General features: G+C 35.7%; 1 protein-coding gene across 1 annotated transcript; it reads left to right on the top strand.

The window, feature by feature from the left end:
* Positions 1-4,327: 4,327 nt before the first annotated feature.
* On the top strand, positions 4,328-13,402 carry LOC5579980 (cuticle protein). Its single transcript, XM_001658557.2, has 2 exons — positions 4,328-4,420; positions 12,295-13,402. Exons 1-2 carry the CDS (start codon positions 4,403-4,405, stop codon positions 12,847-12,849), a joined length of 573 nt encoding a protein of 190 aa, XP_001658607.2. The 5' UTR covers positions 4,328-4,402; the 3' UTR covers positions 12,850-13,402.
* The last annotated feature ends 2,666 nt before the right edge of the window (positions 13,403-16,068 follow it).

Genomic DNA, 16,068 nt, shown 5'->3' with positions numbered 1-16,068 from the left:
TAACAACAAGATTTTTTTTCGTACGGCTCATGCATGTTATCGAATTTGATTGACGAATGGTGTTTAAAATGAAACATTTCACGATTTTGACGTTAACAATACAATAAACGTAAAATTTTTTTTTCACAATTTTTACCATAACTTTGTTATTTGAAATCTTAGAATATTATATCTTCGACAATTTGTCGTATTTTTAAAAGTGTTCTAAAACTTTGCCTTAGACGCGAAAGCTCTAGGGCGCGAAACAAGAAAGTTTGAATCGCTGCGCCCCCTATGCGGCGAAATTTCCAACTAACTTTTATCATCAAATTAAAGAAAAAATAATTCCAAGTTAAGTCTCCGAAGACATCAATTGGAAAAAATGCGCTACGAAAGCGCTAGAGGTTTTGTCTGACTAAATTCTGTTCCTGGCCCACTGTGCACTGCACTGGGCGTTGCATGCTAGTACGTAGTCTAGTGTTGTGCTTCTTTCACAGGATAAATCGTCCACTGGAAGCGTTAACGTGTATTTAAAAAAAAAGCCCTGCAGTAACACATCTAGTGATCTGCTTGTTGATATCTCTGAGAGATACTCATGAGGAATGCCTTGAGTATTTCGTGAAGTTATTTCTTGTAGAATCCCTGAAGAAATTGCTGGTAGAAACCCTCCATGGAGAAATTTCTGATAGAATTCCGGAAGTGATCCCAGGGGGAATCCCTAATTATATGTCTGGTATAATTCCTGGAGGAATCTCGAGAGAAGATATCCCTGCAAGTATCCTTGAAGAAACCCATGGAAGAATTTTTGGAGTAGGGTAGATGTATTAGTCTTCGCCCTGCTTTAGTTTTCGCCCCCTTTCATACAAATTTAAACTTTTTTGTATGAAGGGGCAAAGATTAGTGCAAATTTCTTGGGGAGCGAAGACTAGATTTTTACCCTAATCCTTGAAAAGAGTACCCTTGTGTTATCACTGAAGGTATTTTTTGAGAGACCCGTGAAGATATCTTTGCAGGAATGTCTGTAGATATTTTTCTACATATGTCCTACAGTCTCTGGAAGATTGACCAGATGAATCTCTAAAAGAATATCAGGATAAACCGCTTGAAAAATCTCCTGACAAAACCGTGGAGAAATCCCTTGAAGAGTCTTTGGAACTTTCTATGGAAATCCCTGTAAAGATTTTACTGGCGGGAAGTTTGAAGAAATTACTGCAGAGGCATTCCTGGAAGAATTCTTCGCGAAATCTCTAAGAGAATTACTGTAGAGATTTTTCTTATTTAGATTACTTCAAATTCTTGAAAGAATACCTAGAGGAATATCTGGTGAAAATGCTAGTAGAATCTCTGGAGAAAACGCTGTAAGGATTATTATACACATTACATTCGAGAAATTTCTGGTAAAATCTGCGGAGGGATCTTAGAAGGAATTCTTTGAGGAATCTCTGGAGATATTCTTGAATATATTTCAAGAGGAATACTTGAAGGAATCTCTGGATGTTTCCTGAAGAAACTCTAGGTTGATTTCCTGGTACATACTTAGCTCAAATCACCGAAGTCGGTAGTTTATTTACCAAAATCTCAACAGCTGAACGGTCGGTAATCAGTTCGGTAAACGAACCGATTACCGTAATTTCGAGCGCATCTGTCAAAACTACCAACTGTTCGGTAATTTTTACTGAAAAAATGTAATCCATGAGCCGTTCTTTTTCCTGAATTTTATCAGTAATATCAAAAACATAGACAAAATCATACATTATCATCCATAATTTTTATTGCATCGCCATGATTACACAATAATTGTAGATATTTATTCACGTTTGATGACACGGATAGGTCACGAACCAAGCAAGTCTGATGAAGGAGCCGTCGTTGTTTTTGGGGAAAGCTAGCTGCGTCGCTACCACGCTACGGGACGGACAAAACTGGACTAAGATGCTAGTGCATGGCGGTTCTTAGAAGTCGTACTGCAAATATTTTTTCTTGTTACTTTATAAATCAATCAAAAACTACCATTCTTACCTTCATCGTAATAGTTCTACACAAAATGTTGGCAAAGGCCCACTAGAAAAAAAAACACACAACAGCATGATGTTGGCAATTTACGGGTTTACCGATTTCGGTAAACTAACAGGTTGATTACCGAAACATCGGTTGAATGCTTCACCGTTGTCGGTAATACTGACGAATCACAGATGCCTCAGTAAAAATGATGGCAGATTTACGTCAATTTACCGAAATTCAGCAGTTTTGCTGTCAAAAACTGCTCGATTACAGAAACATCTGTAATTTAGTGAATTACAGATCAAGTTCGTTGATTTTATTTACCGAACTCTCACACTCTGTTTGAGTGTGTACTCTATTCGAACTGGGGTCGACATTGCAATTGCGGTAAGAAGTTCGAATTCGTCAGAGATAATACGTAATTTCGCTTGTTGTCAAATGATGCCGATTCATATCATAATTTTTTTTTAATGTGACCGCAACGGAACGGTTCGGGATATTATGGGATATTTAGGTTTGAGGCCTAGATAACCATAGCGATAAACGCACAACTTTTCAACAAGACCTCCGGTCGTGGATCTTTTCGAGTTGAAAATTTGGTCGACTGCCCGGGGCATAGAGTATCTTCGATATACACGAGCAAAAATGATCAATTAGCCAAAAATGCTCTTAGTAAATAACTGGGGGTATAATATGGAGGAAGAACACTGAGTTGATAGGCAGGATCTATTCGATTGGGACGTAACGCCAGAAATAAAAAAAAAGAATTTCATGTTTGTTGTCCGACATCTGTGATAGTCCAGATAACTTTAGCGGTAAATGCGTAGTTATTCAGCAAGACCAAGCTGAGTGTCGTGGGTTCGAGACGAGGATCTTTTTGTATTAGAAATTTTCTCTATTCCCGTGGGCATATAGTATCTTTGTGCTTGCCACACGATATACACATGCAAAAAATGATCAATGGCAATGAAAGCTCTCTGGTTCCGGAATATTCCGACCAAATTTGGCCTAATCTAATTCTTAGTCATCTTGATGATTTTGTAAATCGGAATGAAATATCGTGAAATTTGAAGAGTCGTACTATACATGCGTATAAACTCCTGTATAAGACATGAACCAGTTCCTTCTGAAACAGGTCCCAGGTGCCCTGTCCAACATGGCCATACCTACAAAAAATATCCAGGCTTTCATAACTTTCATATAAAGCTTAAAGAACAAAAATCGATTCAAAATGGATGTTTGAGAGCTTTTCAAAGTCATTGGTGATTTTTTACCCTTAATGCATATGTGTAACTTTTTCTTAATGCATTAGAAAGGTTAACACGAAACCATAAACAGTAACAATATTAAGCATTTATATAATAATTTTATAATAATATTATGATTATTCATGTTTATATAAATTTGCAAACAGGGATATAACAAAAAAAAAACTTATTTTAAAGAAAAACTACAAATTTAACTTTAACACTTCACTTTTGCAAAAAAAAAAAAAAACTAAAATCACTAGTAAGGCGAGCAAATACCTTTAAACTCTAATATGTTGCTTATATTGAAAGATAGGCCTGCGACTAACAGACTTCTTCAGTGTCTAAATTTAATAAAAAGTGTAGGCAGTTACTTTGAGGGATCGTTCACAAGAAATGACCAATATTTCTGTTGATAATAATATAGCTTTATCCAAATCTCGCATAACTTATGATCTCGCCCTAAAAGCTATTGATAACAGAGTGTGTAGCTCGTTGTTTGTAAGCTAAAAACTACCACCACTGGGACTATAGGAGGATGTACCCTTGTTCGTTAAATTGTTAAATAGCGTATAAATCCATTTCTTTGCTCAGTAACTACAAACTACACACCTGGTTTCCAATGGCTTTCAGGGCGCGATCATAAATTAAGCGAGAAATACAAATATTCGGAGAAAAAAACGATTTCGATCACGATTTTAGTCCTCAAGAAACACTGTGCAGCCGACAGTAGCTTGATTTTCGCACATTTTCTTTTCGCACGCTGCTTCTCCCGGATTACATTGTTTCAATTTTGTTTCGGACCCTGGACCCCGGACCCAACTCCCCTCGATGGGCTTCGTCTCAGCCTGGGCCTTGGGGTACCTTCGGTTTAGGCCACCGCGCGCTGTCTGTCAAATTACGCCATCCCCAGTGTTAGCTATTGTGTGTTTGATTGACCGAACCTGAGCCTTGCGGTTGAAGCGGATCGCCGCAGAGTGGCGCCACTGTACATTGGTACGATGCGGGAGGGGCACTTCGCTCTGACGATGGTGGAGAAATGCCGACCGCGGCCCCCGGTTATAAATATTGTTGTTAGTGCCTACGCAAATCATAGTCGTGAGTTTTCCATCGGTGTAGAAACAATAGTCAGCGCTCCGATTAAGCTGAGCCACCCCGCAAGAAAAGAAGAAGAAATGGCGTTCTTGTTCAAAGTAAGTGAATGCGGTTGTGAAGTACTAGAATATTGGATTCGCAATTTTCGCAAGTGAGAGTTGATAAGACAATGCAAAGCACTCAAAAAAGTGACGACGATAGGAGCAAAGTGAAGAAAAAAGATAATGGACTTCCGTGTGGGAAAACATTTAGCTTTCCGATGCAAGTGCAGCATGGATGGAAAGAATATACCGAGGAAAAAGTGAACGGATAATTACCGACTGTGTGCCTGCGCACATTTGTACCACTTTATGGGCGGCGTTATTGCGATGGATGTTGGTTTTTTGTAATAATTGACTGAGATGCAATAAGGAAGGAGTCAGTGAGAGTTTATTATCTTAAGTAACGTGTTTTCCTGAGTGATTATGCAAAATGCTATGCTGAATGTTTTGGGACTGAATGAGGCATTACTTGTTTCAAAACGTGCAGTGTCTTAATGTGGACTGATGTGAATACTTATCAGAAAATAAAATAAATTCTTGTGCATCTCAACGTTTAAAATGGTTGGCAGAAGAGATTTTCTAGTGATATAGTGATCGAGATTAAAACATTATCTAATCATCAATTTAGTTTGAGCATTCAGGGTGTAAGAAATCAAACATGGATTTCATGGAAAACTTTTAATGTAGTTAACCTCTTTTACTTGAAATTATTTTGACCATTGCTATGCTTTACTCAGTTATTAGCTGAGTGGCCTTTTGTGTACCACACGATAGACGTCATAATAGGGTAACGGTCGTATTTTGAACCCCCTAAGTAATTTTAGTTTTTTGTCCCAATTAATTAATTGCACAGCGCAACCAAGTCAAAGAACATGCCAAAATGCAGAGGAAAACTTCCTCTACGAGATAAAATTGCCCATACGGTCATGTAGGATCCAAAAAACGCCGAAAATAATTGAATTGTGAAGCACTGTTTTACATTATTTTGGACACACCAATACATTTTGATCGCTAAAAGTATATATTTTGGACACCCGACATTTTTTATCGTTTGGCGACAAAGTTCACGACACTGGTTGTACAATATGCTTGCCTATAGTCTAATCAATCGATTGACAATGGAAAACCGAATAAGTTCTATGCTTTTAGTTCAGAAATTTGAAAAAAGTTTTTGTTTTCATTTGAAAAAAATCTGACTTGTTGTAACAGTTGCTGGGATGAACCGATTAAATTAAATTAATTTCAGATAAAATAAAAACATGTTCTATGTACAAACGGGTTATGCAAGTGCGGAATAGTCCAATTTTTCAAAATGCCATGCGAATTGTGTTTAATTTGATTTAAACTGGGAAATTTTCATGAAAATTGCCCAGGGGGTCCAAAATATATAAGAATCCAAAATATATACCAGAGATTCTTGATTGCACCGTATCGCATTCGTATCCAGACACATTCAAAACATGGCCTTGCATTGCAACTTCAGACATTGTAATTTAAATCCAAGACGTCCATTTGAAGATTTGGAAATCGTCTAAAATGTAAGTCTGGTACGCAAAGGTTACAGCTGGGTTATTTAGTGTAGAATGATCCGAATTGACAATTTGGCAAGAAAAACTTTTTTCTCTGTTCTTGTTAATTTTAGACGTATGATATTTGCAGAGAAATTGAGTTTTGCATCTTCATTGAAAAGCTGCTCCTACCGCTACGGCTTTAATTTTTAATTAAACTTTTTTTGTTCGAGGTAATTTGTGATTGCGTTCTTCAGAAAATGTTTAGAACATGTTATTATGAACTGCTGAAGGCACTTTAGACCAACATCTTTTTTTGAAAAAAAACTGAATTTAGTACTATACCATTTAATTCCACTAGAGTTTGTATCCTTTGACAGATAATGATAACAATAATACTTGTTGATAATAATTTTTAAACACATGAAGTTTGAATTCTGTGGCAAATCAAGCGAATAAATTACCATACAAGCTAGCAAACTTGCATACAAGTTGGCTGAAATAGTAAAATTTTGCATTTTCATCAGTCAATATTTCAAAAACTAGACGTACTATGATATTTTTGAAAACGGCATTGGATTCAGCAATCCTTAATTGAGTGAATACAGGGTGTCCGCAAATTATCCGTACAAACTTTGAAGACATGGCTCAACACAATCAAGCATAATAAATTCAAAAATCTTGCATGGTTTTAATAATTGGCTTATTATATTCTTAAGAAGTAAGTTTGACACATTTCCTATTTCAAATATTTGCGAAACCAAGCCAAATGCATTGAGGTGTCTTAAAGGGAGATGTTTTTCGTGATCTATGACGGAAGAGAAATGTTCATAGAAACCACTGGATTTGAACCGTATAATTTTCTATTTCCAGTTTAACTTGAAGCCATTAAGTTGTAGGATACTTCAAATAATAATAGGGCATTTGGATTCATCTCTTTTAGATTTTAGGGATAACAAATCTCCAGTATGACTAGCGGCCCTCAGGAAAAACGTCTTCAAAAAAATTCAATTGGCCTATCTCAGTAACAAGCAATCATTTCAAAATTTTCTAAAGTTGTATTTTGTGTAAACATATAGATATATTCTAAAAGGTACATGGACATTGATTTGTTATTGTTTTTAATGCGAGATCATCTTTCCCGTATTATGCTGTTCGGATAATTTGCGGACACCCTGTAGTGGTATTTTGATGCTTGAGACAAAAACGGGTTCCGCAGTGTCAGCAAAGAAAGCTCTCAATTAATGTTTCATAAGAACATTAAGCAGAGAATCAGGCTGTGGAAGTAAACCCAGATAAAGAAGAAGATAACTTAAAACATTGGATTAGAAAAGTGTCTCCGAGAAAATTTCATTAAATTTTAAGGACTGTTTGTAAAAATAAACCAAGAAAATTTTATACATATTATAGGGTGTTCAAAGTATTTTGGACAGACCGTTACGCGTATATAATTTGGCCATTTACGGTAAAATCAAATGGAGGTGGCCAAATTATATACACGTAACGCTCTGTTCAAAATACATAAAACACCCTACAATTTAGGGTGTGTACTGAAAAAAAAAGTATTAAACGTTTAACATGTCAATAACGTTTTTAAAAACATGACAGTGTCAGTCACCGACGAAATGTAACATCATCTCAATGAAAACAGAGCTCTTGTTACTTACTTACACTCAGTCTTGTTTATGGCGGATCCAACATTCGTTCGAATTCTATTTGTTCGAAACTATGGCCAACTTGAACGTAAACTGTAATACAACATAATTTTCGATCGAAAGAGCATTGGAGCGTAAACAAGAATATGAGTGATTAACTTAGTTGATGAAAATGGAGTGGAGTTTGTATGTCACGAAATGTTTTGAGATCGGATGTACGGATTGGCGTAAGCTTTTCACTGTTGTACTCGACAAAGGATGTGACGTGATCGTGCAAGGAAAAAAAATTGAAAAGTCTTCGGAATAATCGGGAAAATGGGAGAAAACTATTGTTTCACTTTGTATGGCGGATTATGTACATGACGTTTATCAACAACCTACTTGATGGTAAGATAAAGTTCGCCGGGACCACTAGTTTATAAGAACTGGTACTTCAAATCTTACATAGATTCGTTAATTTTGATTTTTTTGTTATTTATAAAATTGTTGAAATTCACTTAAATTTCTTACAATTTTGAAATATTTGTTTTTGCTTCGTTTCTACTTGAAAAAATATCTGTGACAACAAATTATTTCAATCTCTACGAAACTCTCAGTTGCTAATTCATATTTTATAGTCTTGTCATAATCTTATGCTTGCAGAAAAATACATACTAAATTTTTATAAAAAAATTGCCTAAAACCCAAAATATAGCCCAAAATAGCAGTTTTTCGCAAAACTTAGTAAAAACGTGGATTTTTGATATCTTTTGCCTCATTATGGGCCAAAAACGGTTTCCAAGCGTTTATGCAAAAATTAATGCACCCAAATTATTTAAATACCAAAAACGCCTTTGCATATAAAATTCGATAAAATTTTCTTTTCATTTTGGTCCATGCAATGAAAGTTCAACAGAAAACTATAATTTTTACGTCTACTAACAGCACATTTCCAAATGTGTCTTGCTCTACTCGAACTTTTGCCACACTTAACTGTACACAAAAAAATAGTTAGTTTTCCAAAAACTAAGATGGAACGTAAAGTTTTGTTGACTTTTCACGCACGATCAGGCATTTTTAGCTAAATTTCCAGGGACTATATAAGTTTTAGGCAATATAATTTTTTTTACTAGAACTTTTGCCTCGCTGATTTGAACTTGAACTTGAACTTTTGCACGATAGACCATACTGAGAGGTGAACCCAAACTTTTGCACGATGACTTGACTGACTGTTTCATTGATTTTGAATACTTTCCAGATTTTTCCGCCAAAATTTCGTGGGGTCTCTTCAAAGAATATAAGATTACAATTCTAATGACACTTTGATTTAAAATTTTGGTCGATCCAATGCTGAGGAAATTAGATATGATTTTTCAGTGGGATTTTTTGTGAAAAATGTCACATCTTTAAGTAAAAATTTAGTATACAAAGTAAAAAGAATGTTTTTGGAAAAATACATACGAAGTAAGAATAACTTTTTGCCTGTCAAATGCGGCTGGGAGAGTTTCAATTGAACGTGTAATCACAGAGATATGGACTGAACACTTTTGCATGTTTTTAAGGAGGTGAACCCAAACTTATGCACGGGAGTGTAAGTATTAGTCATAAATATTACGTTCTATGTGTATATTAACTAATCTACATATTGAGTGAATTTTGAAAGTAGAGAACTTCAGTAATTTGAATTATTTCTTAACAGTTATTTGTCTGGGATGAGACTGGGCTGTCATAAATGGACAACAAGATGACGTTTTGGAGATTTCACTTCTATTTTTTACGAGACGAATTTTAGCTTGGTATATGCTACTATTGTATATTTCTGATTTCAGTTTATTAAATACATGTTTATCAAACACAACACCAGAAAACGAACTTCTGATAGAATTTTAAGCGGAATTTCTGTTCATGAGGAACATATTGGACAAAATGCATTAAAGATTTTGACCCAGAGGTGCAAAACGAAATATTTGAAGCATTTCTTAAAATTTCTGTGGTATAATCGAGGTTTTCGATTGTTGAAAACATTATGGCAAAATTTGTGAATGAATTCCAGAACTTTCAGAAAAATCTTAGTAGAATTCAAAAACATGGAAAACAATAGAAATTCATGCTAAAAATAGTGGCAAAATTGATGTACAGTTGAACTCTTTCTTCAAATTAACAAATACTCCAGAACACAATTGATTATTGCCGAACTTGAGACAAACCGAATTAGATAAATGTTGTGCATAAGTAATTTAAAAATTATGCGTTCCAAATAATAAATTATTGAAAACTATCATATCACTCAGTGGCGACTAGTAACATCACGTTTTATATAATCTATAGCCCTGAAAAAGACCAACTTTGTATACTTAGGCTGTGAACAGTTTCACCGATTCGTTTAACATTCCCCTCAAATGGTTAAAATAAAATTCACGGTCGACATATTAGAATTGTGACAGGCAAGTAGTATATCAAAACACAGTTGACAAATGATTTATTTTTGATTTACTCAAATTGTTGGGAGCAGAAAACAACTTTTGAACTGTCCTGTTTAACAATGTTCCAGAGCAAGGTTTTTTGAACCGGATGAGAAATAACTATTGGACCGTTAAATTTCAACTTAAAGTTAAACAAATCAGTGAAACGGTTCACAGCCTTAGATTATAAAGCAGACAGTAAACGATTGGAATCGCATTTTTGTTGCTGAAATTCATGAACAGGTGAATTTGACACTACATGTAATTTTGTGTCATTTAGCACCGACATATCAAAGCGAGCTAAATGACACAAAATTATGTTTAATCTTATTTTCACACGATGATGGAAAGGAGGAACTTTGCAATTTTACAACCTCACAGATGATGCGTGTAATTTTAATGTGCATGTTCATAACCTCAATCAATCTGTAATGAATTTGCCCACATATTCATCCAATTTCCGGAAAGAATAAGAAAAAAAACACTTTCTTAACATATATTTCTCTTTATTTATCTGCTATTACCATCCCATTAACACTCGTCAATAAAATTAAAAATACTTAATTCTCCTCTTCCGTCGTTCGAATTTCCTCCTCCGTCAGTTTTTCCTTCCTCCGTCAGTTTCGCTGTGTCACACTTTCTTCTCCAATTTAGTTTGTAACTGCATCTCATAGCTTTACACGGTTGAATGTTGCAGGAAGAAAGTTGTTACATAAACTTTTCACGAAACACAGGAAATGTTCATAAATCTAATGATTTCAATCCGACTAAGATTTGTAAACAAACTTGATGTTTCAACAATGCGTAGGTCGTTGATATGTTACCGTCGTATAAATTTATGTCTTTTTTAATTTAAAATTAAGATATGTGCTATAATTTTCGAAGAGAACACTTTTAATCATGTAGAAATACCAGACAAACTATATCAACTGAATCAATTCGACGTTACATCAGCTATGACACAAAAAAAGTCTGTTCCTAGTTTGTGACCTGGTTTATTGCGTCAGTTTATTGACTTACCTCAACTTTAATATTAGTTTAATATTAGGATTTTCCTAGTGTGTATAACTCAAAGATTTGTTCTATTGTCTAAGGCTTATCCACCTATACTAGGAGTTGGCACATCGTTCTCATTCGCTGTACCGCTGTAGTTATGCATCGTATCATCTTGGTATTCTGCTTTAACGCCATTTTAATTCTACTTCCATCTTTCAATAATATCATATCAATAATACCATGCCCACATAGTTACGGATCACCCACAGTGACGGATCACTTTGGCGTTTAACATCGGATAACTCGCTCAAAACATAAACTATTTGTAATGTTAAGCACAACATTCAACCACTAAATAATGGTGGATTTGACAAATGTTTAGTTGGTACCACACAGCTATCATTATATGGTCGTTTTCTGTAAGAAGTTCCGTCAGCATTCATAAGCTCCCACAGGTGGTAAAATTCAAATGTTATAGCATAAACCATGCTCATTCGCTTCAATTAAGTATGAATTCATCTTTGGAAAACATTTTTCTTGATTGTTGATTCTAAATACCGAATATTAGCACTTCTAACTAGTGATCCATAATATGGTCCAGGAAATGATTGTTTACCACGGTTATGGATCACTTCCAAAGAATGTAGATTTCTTCCATTTTAAGCATTGGATTCGACATTTTCGGACAATCGCACTAAGGATAAGACTAATAAAACATCAAGGTTTGTAAATTTATTTTTTTAGCAGACAAAAATGGGTGGAAAACTTGATGTGGAGCGAAAACAGTTCATTTCTCAGTTACTACAACGCAGTATCACAAAATAAGGACATTTTACCCTTGTTTACAGCTCTAACACTGCTATTTTGTGCAGTAATAAGTGACACATTGTTAACTTTCGCCAAATCATTCGATACAGATGCATTGAGTTGAAAATCTCTTGATTTTGCGCACTGATCCGTAATATGTCACAATTTGATCCATAATATGAAAATTGATCCATAATATGGTTTTCAGAAACCGATACAATTTTTAATTTCTATGCAATCCTATGTAAATATTACACTAAAAACAGTTTACTAACCGAAGTTCCAATTTGAAACGATTCAATTCATGCATTTAAATTACAATTTCACGTTTTCCATGTCGTTTTATTGAATTTCATAGGTTGGACTCCACACTATTTGATCCATAACTGTGGGGTCATGGTACTATCCCGTCACGTTTCGGCTCAGAGTACAAAGCCTTTGCGAGATGCGTTGAACTTTTTATATAACTTACACGATCTCTATACCTATTTCAACATTTTTTTGTCTGCTCTTCCTCCTTCCAGACCATCATCTGCGCTACCCTGCTGTCGTTGGCCGTGGCCGAGTACGGCGTTGAAGAGGAACACCACGAGCATCACCAGCCGGGATTCTCGTACGCCAAGTTCAGCGGCCCGGTTAGCGGCCCCGCCCACGAAGTACACATCGCCGACAAGCACGGACATGGGCACATCATCGATTACGTGGCCAAACCGGACTACCAATTCGAGTACGGAGTTGAGGACCCCAAGAGCAAGGTCTCGCAGAACCGCAAGGAGCACCGCCACGAGGATGAATTGCACGGCGAATACACGGTTCAGCAGCCGGACGGTAAGCTGCGAGTCGTCAAGTATACCGCCAACAAGCACTCGGGATTTCACGCTGAAGTGTTGATCGATGGAAAACCACTGCACGAGGAAGAGCTGGCCAAATTGGCCCATGAAGCTCAGGAACAGGTCGCAAGGGCACATGAGCAGCAACACGAGGAACCAGCTTCGTACGGTGGCCACGAAGAGCAGACCTACGGAGGTGGTGAAGTGTCCTATGGTGGTGAAGAGGGTGGCGAAGAGTACTACCATTGAATTCCACCGTTGCAATTCTAGTTTTTAGAACGTTTCATTAGATTTCCTCGCCGAAAAATACTCTATTTATTTTTAAGAATCGTCACTTTTTAAAAAAACGTCTAGTCGACACTTTTAACCAAAACCGACAAGCAAAGCACCAGATGGTTTTAGAATACTACTTCGCTGCGAATAGCTATGCTTTAGTTCTTTATCGGGACACAAGTTTCCCAATACTTAGCTAACTGGATACAATCCGCTCAATATGCCCAGAATGTGATAAATGTGAAAGATTTTTTATTTCTTCAGATCAGTAATTAGAACCCAAATGCGCGGTGTACTCACACAGCCACCCTCCAATGACCACGAAAGTCGATAATGTTCGTTTTTAACTGAGACATAAAATTTAAACTGTAAACCCGAGAAGAATCTCGGATTCGAAATCGAATAACGTACATTCATTGTTGATTAGTTTGTTACGAGCTTGACTGTAGGATTGTAGGATTAAGACTTTTAAAAAACGAAAAGAGAGCCCGAAGTGCTCCCCAAAAATAAACAATGCGATTAATGAATTTTAAAAGTGGCTCTTTTTATTTATGGATAAGCTCCATCTCAAATGTGTATAATTTAATAAAATATTCAATTAACGTGGTGGGTACTACCACAATAGCATGGCATTCTGGTGTCCTTAGTAAGCCTCAAGATGCAACTGCGAGATAGTTAGAGATAGATAGTTTTTACCTGTTCTTACTATCATTTAACATGAAAAATTACCTCCAGTGGCACGATTTTGGGTTCGGGCCTATCTACGGAACAAGTTTGCGATGGAGGTATATTCGAAATAATTAGGAAAGTTTCTGCAGAAACTTTTTGAAATAACTTTTCTGGGTAAAGTTTTAAAAAGCAACATTAAGGGAAACATATTTGAGGTGATTTAGGAGGTATGATCTGAGGTAGGTTGGGGTTCATAGAAGTTTTTCAAGAAGAATTCGTGATAAGGTGAATTCAAAACTTACATGAGGAATTTTAAAGAAAATGGTAGTGAAATTTTTCCAACAACCTTTTAAAGAATTTGTGAAGGGATTTTGGAATGGATCCTTCGCAATTTTGTGGGGAATTCCTGGTGGAATTCTTGTAGGTATCTGCGGGAGGGTTATTCAGCAAAAATTCCAGGGACTACTTTTGAAGAAAATCCTGGATACATGCCGCGAAGAATAATTAAAACATTAACCTGAGCTTTTGGATATTCTAGAGGAAAAATCAACTAGATTCAGTAAACATAAATGAATGTTTGTCCTTTACTGGCATATACCAGATTTACTAGTATGTACGAAACATAGTTTTGGAAACTTGTAATCAGAATGTTTGTTTGACAAATTGAGACATGAATTTGCGAAAAAATACCCGTTCTAGTGAGACTCGAACTCACGACTCCTTGTACGCTAGACCGGCGCTTTGACCAACTAAGCTACAGAACACCTTATGATTCTGCGGAATAGAAAGCCAAACTGAATCCGAGTACTAACTATGAACACATCTCTTTTCGCAAATCCATGCCTCTTTCGGACTTAGATGCCAAACCCCCAACACGCACTCACGTTTGTATCTCCCGATTTGAAAAACTTTTCCCTAGGAGGAATGGTCCGTTCAAAAAATTCACCTCAATTAAAAACCTTCTCCTTGATATTTAGAAAATGTTACAACTTAATCATTCTAGAGTTTCATAACTTTTCATATGTTTACTTTCTGATTGACTAGGATTATATACAAATAAGTGTTATTGCTTTAGTTTTGGTTCAATGCACTCTAGTGTTACTTTTATGCTGTACATCTATGCATTGCAATTAACCTTAACAGTACCAACATAATGATACAATCAAAATGTTTTTTTTTTTAACTTGCAATAACTAGAGGATGGTTGGAGGAACTGAAGCAACAAGAATAATAGACAATCTCAAATGATTTTGATGAGTCCATCTCGGTTAGAGCAGGAGTCTAACTATAAATGTCTTCGAATGCTACACGGAAAAAAGCTGGATCCCAAATCATGATTTACAAGTTATGAAATTCATAATTTGGTTAGGTCATGGACCCAAAATCGTGGCTCCTGGAAGTCATAATCATGATTCCTCATATAAGCGTAACATCTAGAGTAGTCCCATTCAAATGTCTGGAAACTCCTCAGTCAACCAATATTTTGATTTTTCTTGTCGAAATGAACTACTGGTCAAAATTTCAGACAATTTGGAAAATTTGTTTTTTTTTTTGGGCTATTTTCAAGCTTTGAACAATCATAACTACTGAATGGAACACCAAAACTAATAGGAAATACCTCTACATACTAGTTTATTCAATTCTACGAACTATTGTTAAACACGATTTTATGATTGGAGAAAGTTTTAATATAGTTTGGTTGATGTTTGTGTTTTGAGGTTCTTGAAAATCACAATATTTGAGGAGTGTTCTCCCTGAAAAACATACCTGTATGAAAATTTCGCATTTTTAATTTCCAGAACATGATGACTATGCATTTCTAAAACTTAATCCCGTTTGGAGATACCTTTTATCTTACGAAAATAAGTTGTAAAATATGACTCTAATCTTGATGTTAACATTTGTTTACAAACAAAACTTAATATTGACAATGCTCTTGAAACTTTAACAAATTACATTGTTGAAGCCAGGAGCATTGCAATTCCAAAATGTGAAGTAAAATTTGAATCCGTGATTATAGACGATGATCTTAAACTCTTGATCCGTCGTAAAAACGTAAGGAGCAGGCGATTTCAACGCACCCGCGATCCTGCTATGAAAATTATATGGCAGGTTTTGCAGAAAGAAATCAAGAAACGTTTTGCACAATTAAGAAACAAAAATTTTGAAAATAGGATTTCTCATTTGGACCCTAACTCTAAGCCATTTTAGAAATTATCTAAAATTTTGAAAAAACCTCAGAAGCCAATACCGGCACTGAAAGAGGAAAACAAATTATTACTAACTAATTGCGAAAAAGCTCAAAAACTTGATATTCAGTTTGAAAGTGCGCACAATTTTAATTTAGGACTTACTAGTCCAATTGAAAATTTTTATATCCTGTAAATAAAGAATAAAATAATATGTTAATCAGTCCACAGTCCGGGAAGTCTCCTCTCCTGCGCTTACTGCAGCCAGTATTTATAGCTCAGCAATCTCTTAGGTACGATCAAGTGAAACGTACCAGAGCCATGAGGAATATCACTT

Source organism: Aedes aegypti, chromosome 2, assembly GCF_002204515.2.
Source record: "Aedes aegypti strain LVP_AGWG chromosome 2, AaegL5.0 Primary Assembly, whole genome shotgun sequence".
In the NCBI taxonomy this organism is placed as follows: Eukaryota; Metazoa; Arthropoda; class Insecta; order Diptera; family Culicidae; genus Aedes; species Aedes aegypti.
This window is presented reverse-complemented; position numbering and strand designations above follow the sequence as displayed.